Below are 10,795 nucleotides of genomic sequence, written 5' to 3'. Positions count from 1 at the left end.
TCAAAATACACTACAATTTGTCTTTCATGGGATTCACAACGAAATTGTGCTGGCAGCTGCTTCTATGTTTATTAAAAGGCAACAACAACAATAATACAAGAAATTGAGTGGCCCTTATTTTCCTGTAACATTAAGATGAGAGTATTCATCTATCTAAAATGTTACAAAACGCAAGGAAATAAACAGGAGCTTTTGTATTATTCACAAGTAAAAGATTAATAAATATACAAGGTAGAGAGATGGAATAAAAAGAAGACATTTGAACAACATAAAAGAAAGACATTAAAATATAATGGTAGATCAATCTTTAGCTTCTTGTTTCTGCATATAGTTGAGCTGAGGTCCCTCTGTTGAAACCTTTATGCCTTCAGAAGTTGCTCGATTTGGTTCGAGTAACATGAATGAATTTTTCAAATTCATAGTATATAGTTTGAATAACTTGTAGCTCCTTCCCTTTTGGGAAACATAAGAAGAAAAGCCATAACCAAATTGAAAACAACAATATTCTACCTTATGTTACTTAAGGTAGTTCTTCAAAATTCTTCAATACCATGTAACCACAATTGTCCTCCTCCTCAGGGAATTCAATCCTCAAAAAATGTTTGTCTTCCTGATCACCCCTCAATCCCACCTTGCAGCTTTTGTAAAACATGCAGCTCACAATTGTGTCAATGGTGATGAAAACTGAGAACAAATAGGCAATGAAAATGGCCTCTAAAGCCATAAAAGGCCTTGATGACATTTCACCATTGCGAAAGGCTCTTACAACCCTGAACTGGAACAAGGCCTCAATGGCAGCAAGTCCTACATTGGCAGGAAGTGCCAGGAACAAAGCCATTGATGTCTTTCCCCTTAGCATAACACAGGCCTTCAGAATTGCCATGTACCCTCCATGTCCCTCCATGCCAGATAGTGTCAGTGCCATGTTGCAAATCACAAGTGCATTGGCAAGGATAACAGAAAAGAGAACTGCAGCTGCAGCTGACATAAAAAGTGTGGAACTTGGTGAAGTGTATCCCAGCCCTTCAGCAAAGGTGAAGGCCAAAAAGAGGAGGCAAAAGCAAGATGCATTTGCTGAGAGAATGAAGAAAGAGTTGTAGATGTAGGTAAGTAGAAGAGGCTTGTAATGGAACACCATGGAAGTGAAGGAAGTTGGCAAAGTTGGTTTGTGGTGATTTAGAGCTTGAATTATGGATGCTTTTGCAATGAGGAGAAATGTGAGAGTAAAGGGAAGGGTGAAGATTGAGGAAGTGATTGTTTGAGAAACCTTAAGGTTGAGAATGGTAAACAATTGTGATGTGGAAGGAAAGCCTGCGGCATCAAAGAGAGTCCTTAGGTGACTGTGTATCTGAGGCAAGAGGGATGAAGAGGCTGGCACAAAAGCTTCTGATAGGAGTATTGATGCGGAGAAAGGAAGGGCTAGAAAAGCTGCAGTTGAGGTAAAATAATGGTAGTTTTGAAGAAAACTGTGGATTGATCTTCTCAAAATTTTGCATGAAACCTCCATTGGAATTGATCTTCTTTTTTTCTTTTTCTTTGGAAAAGGAGAGAGGGAAAAGGTGATGAATTGAGTGTCTTCTCAATTCTCACCAAAGGAGACCACCCTATGACACACAAGTGTATGAGATGTTGGTGTTGATGTTTGTTTTCTTTTCTTTCTCAGGTTTTTCTATTGATTTTACTCTTAATTTTTGGAGCTGTTGGTTGGAGAGTTTAAAGGGTTGGTGTTTTTGAAGGAAAGGATAGGCCAACAAAGATAAAACTAACTCCTACCATGGTGGAGTTGTTCAGGAATTTCAGACTGTCTTTATTTTTTCCTCAAGATTTTTTATTTTTTTACCCTTCTTTGTGCAGTGCAAATCCCAACCAATATAGGTTCGTAAGAGAGCACAGCACAGGCAGAGCACCTTTTCAATGGCGTCACTGACTTGATATATTAGCATTTAGCAATAAGTGATTTGGTATGACAGGCTTTAAGTCTTTGTCTTGATTATGAAATGTCTCCTTACTTAAATTGCACATAATTCAGTAGCTTATTATTGATGGCTAGAATACTTTTTTGCAAGTCCAAGTAATATTATTTAAATCATGACAAATTGAATCATTCAATTTTGGCCCCCCTTTATTATTATCCTTGAAATTCAAGGGCCGTTTTAAAAAATATAACTACAACTCAACACTTGAGTGCCAAAATAAAGAAGCAAAACAACACCTTGCCAATGAAAGAAACTAGCATTTGATCTGACTTCTCATTATATAAAATAAGATCTTTTTTAAGTAATAATTTTATAAGCCTCTTTGACACTTTTCTTTTCACGTGGTATAAGAAGTGAACGTGAATTGCAAGATATAATAGGAAATGTATAAATAGTTGCAAGGTATAATAGCAAATATGTAAACAAATTTTTTTTTTTGGTAAACCTAGATATCTGAAATTCATTTAAAGATGTTGATATTTCTTAGCAGATATTTTTTTTTAATATACATGGATAATGAATAGAATTTCTAACTATATGCTTATGGTGTATAATTATGAATTATCTATCAAGCAAGCCAAAGTAGTTTACCTTCTACCCCCATCAACAATTATTAGAAAAAAGTCACCCACAATTATTATATGAATACACCAAATCATGACCGTTTATTAACATCAAATCACATGCACATCTGGCGTTATCGATGGATGTGATGTGAGTTCTGGTAGAAGTTGAGCTCTAATCTGACGTGGAGGCATTGGTGACCAATGAGAGAAAAATGTGGTGATTAATTCTTCATTTTTGGTGCAAGTATCATTCAGTTGGTGGAGCTATGTGCTAATGTAGTTTGACCTGATTAGTTAGAGAGTTTTCCATAAGGGATAAGGCCTTATCATAATTTGAATTGATTTGGTTCGGTATAATATAAAGGGAATATTATCTGATCAAACTAGTTTTAGTATTTTAATATTTGAGCTCTACCTCCTTATTATTCCCTTGCTGAGGTGTCAACACATTTGGTGGCATTCTAACTGAAGTTTAATTGTAATTAGGTGATTTGAGGACAATGACCATTATAGATGGTTTAGAGATCAAGGGTTCTTTTTCTTTTTCTCCTTCTTTTGCTTAGTATAATAAAACAAAAACGTAAGATGACAAAAAAATAATAATAGGAGCATTAAAGAAACAAATAATATATATATATATATATATATATATATATATATATATATACACGGTTCCTTTTTTTAATTATTTTGTGGTTAAAATTAATTCTATTTATTAAGTTTGTTTTAAAACAAATATTATATTTGTCCACATGTAAGATGTCACTTTTCTTCTAAATCTTAATCAAAGCAAATTAATACTCTTAATCTTGCTTGAAAAGTCTATCCTAACTTCCCAGGATTCTAACAGAAATCGATGTTGTACATATAATAACTTTTTGACTATCAAAGTGCGAATTACCTAACATGTAACAATCTCTTTCAGCGTTACAAATGAAAGCTTCGATAACTTTCCCCATGTTTATGTCATTTTGGCATACATTTTAATGGGATTAGTATATTTATCTTCTTTTTTTTTTAAATTATGATTTTAATCCTCTTATTTTTTTTAAATTTATGATTTTGGTTTTCTTCAATTTTAATTGTAATATTTGATCCCCTAGCTTTAAAAATTAATAATTTTAATCCTCTTAATAGATTATTAACAAATAATTATGACTAATTTAGTTATTAAATTAATTATAAATTAATCAAAATCATTTATTATTAAATATACTAATCTCATTAAAGTATAAATACATTAAACAAGATTTATCTTATAAATTGACTGTAACATTTTTTCTTTCTTATATATTCTGATTCGAAAAAAATCTTGTTAATTAATGTATTTATACTTTAATGAAATTAGTATATTTATCTGTACATATAATAAAATGGGCCAGAAATTAAATATATATTATTAAAAATATTGCAAGTAGTATAAACTCTAAAGTTAAAGTTCCAATTAATATTATGTAACTTTTAGATAAATGCATTTTAGACACTGACATAATTCATATAAAAACTGAATTTACTAACATTAAAACTTCTCTCGTAGGATTAAATTCACATGCAATCCATTTCAAAATAAATGATCCATTCTTAAAAAATAAAAATAATAACATATATACATATTAAATATTATAATTAAGGATGTCTACTTTAGTTGATTAAATAGTATATATATGCATTAAAACTGTACAGAGATCTCACATTATCTTCCAATCCTTTTTTTTAGTTGTTTGTATAAAATAAATTTATTATTAAATTTTAGAATAATTATCTTAAAAATTATATTTACCATATTTATTTGTAAGTTAAAAGTATAAATTTTTTTACATTTATAGTACATAAAAATTAAGCTTCTAATGTATCGATATCCTCATTAATTGAATTGGGTTGTAATCTAATATCAAATCTTATCTAACGAATATAAAAAAGTTTAAATATGAATTTAGTTTATATAAATTTATCTTTTTACAATTTTAATTCTTGTGTTTTTTCAATTTATATAAAAAAGTTTAATAATACCTTTAAAAAACTTAATCATCAATGAAAATCATGACAAATCTATAAAAAAAAATTTGACGTAAACATTGGTACTCTTTTATGTGTTTAGTAAGAGATGGGGGATTTAATTTTAGAGTTTTTACGCTCTCGATAAGACATTTTCTTAAGTCTAAAATCATATTTTACAAGATAATATATACCTTTTTATTTGTTAAACTCCTCATTTTTATATTTTGTTATAACTAATAATAAAATTGTAATTCTTATTTAACATTTATTTTTTATTACTTAAAATAAAGTTATCTTTTTTTCTTATCGGAAAATGTTAATTAATATGTTACATTATTAGGAAGATTTAAAGTCATGATCTCCTTATCATTTCAACTCTTATATTCTTCTCCTAAACACTAGACCACCTTATGACTCAAAAACAAAAAAAAAAAACTAACATTGTAGATGGAAAATGGTTTCGAACCAAGACAACATATGTTTGTTGTTTATATTTTGTATTTGACCATGTTTCAAAGAAGATACTTCGAAAAATATTTGTAATATTAAAATAAAAAGACATCATATGTTTGAGAATTTTTGTAAAGAAATAATCAATTTTTTATGTCTTTTAGTTATCGGTAAAGTCAATGAATATTTTACATAAATATCATGCCAATTTAAAAAATTTAAAGCAAATTTTAAATTGAAACATTTTTTTTAAATGAAGTTGAAACATTTTTAAAATGTTATTTTATTTTTCAAAAATTGCTTGAGCATGACTTTAATAATTAACGATGAAATATATGTAACTACATCCTTTGAACTGAAATATAAGGAGAAAAAAACTAACTCACACTCATCAAGAAAATTAATTAACATTATTTAATTTTGATAATCTAAATAAATAAAAAAGTTACACCCTTTGGTCTTGAATATAACAACAAATGTTTTTTTTTCAAATATAAATAAATTTTGATAATCTTTGTATTATTTAATGAGACTCTCTCCAAAAAAAAAAAGTTGTTAGAAGTAAAATTTTAATTAAATAAAAGATATTTTGGATATATTATCATTAAATAAGAAAAAATTAGTTAAAATTTACTTATATTTTAATCAAAACATTTTTTTTCTTATATTCCCGTTCGGAGGTAGTATTAGTCAGACCTAGTCCATTTTCTATATTAATGTCAACCTGTTATTCATAGCCATTAGGTATTTTAATTAAATCACTCATATATTTGTATAAATGTTTTTTTTTTTACTGAAATTTGTATAAATGCTATATAAGAGAAAAGGTGAAATTTTAAAAGTAATTCAATAAGCACCAAGAGGCTCGAGCAAATTATAATAAGAAGGGGGTAGGACCGTAGGAAATCTTTCAACACACAAGGAATTATGTTTCAATGAAAATACACTTATAAATACCTGATACAATAGTAATTAAGGCAGGTAAATGTGAATCGTCCTTGAGAGGAACACGTAGGTCAATTGGCTAGTGCATATCTTACAAACCTTTGTTAAATGAAATGGTTGATGATGATCATGTTAAAAAAACAGGTGAAGGGATTGGTGATGGGAGTTGGGACAAATGACAAGAGTAAGGAATGATATCAATCAGTGAATAAAATGCATGAATGGATAAAAAATAATGGAAATAATCATCAATCATATCAACACCAACTAATATTTAACATATAGTTAATATTTAGAATTAATTAAGGTTTTAATCCCTAAAATTTTTAATTTTTAGATTTTAGTCTTTAAATAAAATGTTAACCAGTCAAGATTCTTAATCTTTTATTTATTATATATTTTAGTCTTTATCGTTAGATTGTGTCATCCAGAAATGATATAACGGTTAAAGATTATCATGTTATTGCTTTAATTATTTAATGATAGTTCTTTTTTTTTTTGGTTAAAAAATACCTCATAATTGTTTATTGCTCCATAAAAAACATTTTCTGGCAAAAATTATTAGACAACACACATCAAAACAGGTGTTCTTCCCAAATCAAACTGAGGAACACAACAACAAACCGAACACTATATAACACCCCGTTTTCTTTAGCTAAAAAAATTAAAAATTATTAAAAGGAATTTTAATTAAAATAAATGAGTTTTTATTTAAATAAAAATAGAGATTTAGAATAAATAATAAATATGAGTTTTTAGAAAGTAAAAAGAAAATTTTAGAAAATAAGAGAGGTTTATTTATCCATTTATTTATTTATTTAATAGAAAGAAAATAGTGTTTTTATAATTAATAAAATAAACTAGAAAAAAATAGGAATGAGAATTAGATTCTCAAATTTCTCACTATATAAAGAAACTTTTAACCCCAAAATAGTTTTACAAAACATTTTCTATATTTTTTGTTCCTTTTCTCTAACACTAAATAACCTTACCAGAGCAATCTGAGGAGGAGCTCTGAAAAGCACGGGAAATGTCATCATTGTTAATGGAGAACGCTTGACTGACTACATCGAAGTAAAAGATGAGTTACTCACGCTTAAAGATTAGAATAAACATATATAGGGATCCATAGAGGATCAATTTTAGATTATTTTAATCTGTTTCTTTTTTTTCTTGAAATTCAATTATTTCCTAAATTTTTGGCTTATTATTGTGAATGAATTTCACTTGTGTAAATTTGATTACACAAGAGTGGAACACAACTAAGTAGATATTACCGGAGTTGCAAGAAAGAAATATGTATCCTTGCGGTTTTACCTAAATATGGGTCAAATAGTTTTAATTATGCATATATCATGACTAAAAGGTTTAGTTAAAATCCTTTTTCAATTAGCCAAATGGCTTTGATGTGTGCCTGGTTGCCCGTAGCTATTTCATCTTATATACATATATTCATTAAATTCCAATACGTGCTTAAGGTTCCCTGGATGTGTATATGGTTTCGTTTTGATATACTTGTGCATATCTAATCATCACGTGAATTATTTACACATATTTCAAGCTTTGATTTCAATTTTGAATTATATTATAATGATCATATATGTAAGCAATCATATTATATGAATTATATGAATTATTTATACATGTTCCCAGAATGCGTATATGGTTTCGTTTTGAATTATATCTAATCATCAAGTGCAATCAGATTTCTTTTGTTTTTTTAAGTACATACATATATGCCTACATATTAACATGTATAGTTATCTTAATATATTATTATATGTTTAGTTATTTTATATATATATATATATATATATATATATTGATTATACTTGTATATTGCATTATTTATATTATAAATTGATATTTAGTACATCATAGTGTTATTATAGCACAATTTTGTGTGGAAGCAAAGCTTCATGATGAATCAACAATGATTCAAAGGTGTTTTGATGATAACAATGATGACAACAAAAGATGATGACAAAGGTGATGAACAAAAAGTTCAAAGATCAAAGAACAACTCAAGTGAATCAAGAACAAGTCAAGAGTTCAAGAATCAAGAAGAATTCAAGACTCAAGAAGAAAGTCTGCAATCAAGAATCAAGATTCAAGATCTCAAGAATCAAGATCAAGATTCAAGACTCAAGATTTAATAATGAAGAAAAGACTCAATCAAGATAAGTATTAAAAAGTTTTTCAAAACTTTGAATAGCACATGAGTTTTTGACAAAACCTTTACCAAAGAGTTTTTACTCTCTAGTAATCGATTACCATATTGTTGTAATCGATTACCAGTAGTAAAATGAGTTTGAAAAAGTTTTCAAACTGAATTTACAACGTTCCAAATATTTTCAAAAGGCTGTAATCGATTACAATGTTTTGGTAATCGATTACTAGTATCCTTGAACGTTGAAATTCAAATTTAAAAGTGAAGAGTCACATTGTTTCACTCAAAAGCTTTCTGTAATCGATTACACTTATTTGGTAATCGATTACCAGTGACTGTTTCTGAAAAATCAAAAGATGTAACTCTTCAAAAAGGTTTTGACTTTTTCAAATGGGTTTTAAGTTTTTCTAAAAGTTATAACTCTTCTGAATGGCCTTCTTGACCAGACATGAAGAGTCTATAAAAGCAAGGCTTTGTTTTGCATTTTAATCAATCTTTCTAACAACAATCTTGAATACTTTTCCAATCATTTCATTACAATCCTTTACAAGCCTTGAATCTCTTTGAACTTCTTCTTCTTCTTTTGTACCAAAAGCTTTATGAAGTTTTCTGGTTTTCTAAACCTTGAAAACTTGTGTTATTCATCTTTTCATTCTCTTCTCCCTTTGCCAAAAAGAATTCGCCAAGGACTAACCGCCTGAATTCTTTTTGTGTCTTTCTTCTTTCTTTTCCAAAAGAACAAGGGACTAACCGCCTGAATTCTTTTGTGTCTCCCTTCTCCCTTGTCAAAGAATTCAAAACGACACAGTCTGAGAATTCTTTTGATTCTTCCCATTCCCTAATACAAAAGCGTTCAAAGGTTTAACCGCCTGAGAATTCTTTTGTATCCCCATTCACAAAGTATCAAAGGTGTAACAGCCTGAGATCTTTGTCTTAACACATTGGAGGGTACATCCTTTGTGGTACAAGTAGAGGGTACATTTACTTGGGTTTGACTGAGAACAAGAGAGGGTACATCTCTTGTGGATCAGTTCTAGTGGAGGGTACATCCACTAGGGTTTCAAAGAGAACAAGGGAGGGTGCATCCCTTGTGGATCTTTGCTTGTAAAAGGATTTTTACAAGGTTGAAAGAAATCTCAAGGACCGCAGGTCACTTGGGGACTGGAGGTAGGCACGGGTTGTTGCCTAACCAGTATAAAAACTCTTGTGTGTTTGGTTCCTTCTTCCCTACCCTTTCACTTTCCACTGTGCATTTAATTTTCGCTTTTACTTTCTGTTAAGTTTCTCTTCTACTCTATATTCTCTTAACAACAAAAGTAAAAGCCTTAAAAGAGTAATTTTTAATTGGTAAAGTTTTAGGAATAATTAATTCAACCCCCCCCTTCTTAATTATTCTGAGGCCACTCGATCCAACATTTTGAAAATGCTTATTGTCATGAAATTGGAAATAGTTTGACCGTTATATATGTGTATGTGTATGTTGTGTCCTATGAACATTGTTATGAATGTTATGAAGATGTATAAATGAATATGAGGTGAATTAAGTGATAATTGAGATGTTGTATGCAATGAGTTGTGAGTCATGAACTGTGTAGTCACACAACTGTAAGATCCTTTAAGGGGGACAAGTTTGTGATGGGCCCCATTGTGGGAACCTGATGAGTTTAATCACTTGAGACGTGATGAGTTAAAATAATTTTGAAAATAATTAAGATTTTGAAAACAATTGAGTAGTTGTGTGCATTGCATAGTTTATAGGTAGAGTCTGTGTATTAAAATATTTTATGGATTGGACCTGAATCAGGAGGGAGAGGCCCTAGCGAACTTCTCGAAGTCTAGGTATTGGGGGTAAATACACTCGGTTTGAGTGCTCCTTTAAGTCAATGCTAATCCCACATGGTTGGAGCATTCTCGCAAAACAGAGTGACCCTGACTGGTCTCCTTAAGATTTCACTTAGTGAGAGTGACTTGTCTTACCCATTGTGAGGCATGTCTTATCATGTCTCCTAGGCGCTCAATGAGGTTTTTCACTAAAAATGGTACCACATTATATGTAGACTTGAGTCTAGTATATATGTTGCATAATGTTTGTGTTTGACTTTCATTGAGGTACCAATTGAGGTTTCGGTGTTGTTTTTTGGAGTGTGTGAACTTGAATAAGTATGAATAATGTGTGTGATTTTGTGAAATGAGGTTGTTTATGTAAATTCAACTCTAAGTATTATATGTTTCACATGCTCTAGTGTTTTATTATATACGAATGTGATAACTCATTCCCGGTGTGTGTTAGTGTTTAGGTTGAATGCCATTTTATTCCAGGTGAGCCATCATATGATGAGTTCCATGCTGAAGATGGAGAGGCTTAACCTTTGTCAGGGAAATGTTCTGATAAATGTGACATCAAGGCATGGGATTTTATTTCATATGTTACAATTCCATGAATAGTATAGTTGTTTTATGTTTTCTGCTATTAGTTTGACTTTTTTTCATTCAGAATGGACAACCTTATTTTGAGTCAAGATAATTTTATTATTTATTTGGACAAGTTCTATTATGATTTTAGAAAAATGAATGTGGACAGTTTACCCTTTTTGAAATGCTTTTATTTAAATGTGTTTTAAAACTTTTAATTAATTATGCATTTCTATTCCTTTTATTATTAGTGCATATATGTGTGGGGTAAAGGGTGT

General features: G+C 29.6%; 1 protein-coding gene across 1 annotated transcript; it reads right to left on the bottom strand.

Annotated features, from left to right (window-relative positions):
- Positions 1–176: 176 nt before the first annotated feature.
- Positions 177–1,882, bottom strand: LOC100802807 (uncharacterized). Its single transcript, NM_001254661.3, has one exon. It carries the CDS (start codon positions 1,505–1,507, stop codon positions 521–523), a length of 987 nt encoding a protein of 328 aa, NP_001241590.1. The 5' UTR covers positions 1,508–1,882; the 3' UTR covers positions 177–520.
- Between the last annotated feature and the right edge of the window lie 8,913 nt (positions 1,883–10,795).

The sequence above is a fragment of the Glycine max genome, chromosome 6 (assembly GCF_000004515.6).
Source record: "Glycine max cultivar Williams 82 chromosome 6, Glycine_max_v4.0, whole genome shotgun sequence".
In the NCBI taxonomy this organism is placed as follows: domain Eukaryota; kingdom Viridiplantae; phylum Streptophyta; class Magnoliopsida; order Fabales; family Fabaceae; genus Glycine; species Glycine max.
The sequence above is the reverse complement of the archived record's forward strand: the minus strand, read 5'-3'. Positions and strand labels throughout refer to the sequence as shown.

What these genes read in the sequence shown, in the direction of transcription:
- LOC100802807 (NM_001254661.3), bottom strand. Translation starts at nt 1,507, where the DNA reads ATGGAGGTTTCATGCAAAATTTTGAGAAGATCAATCCACAGTTTTCTT.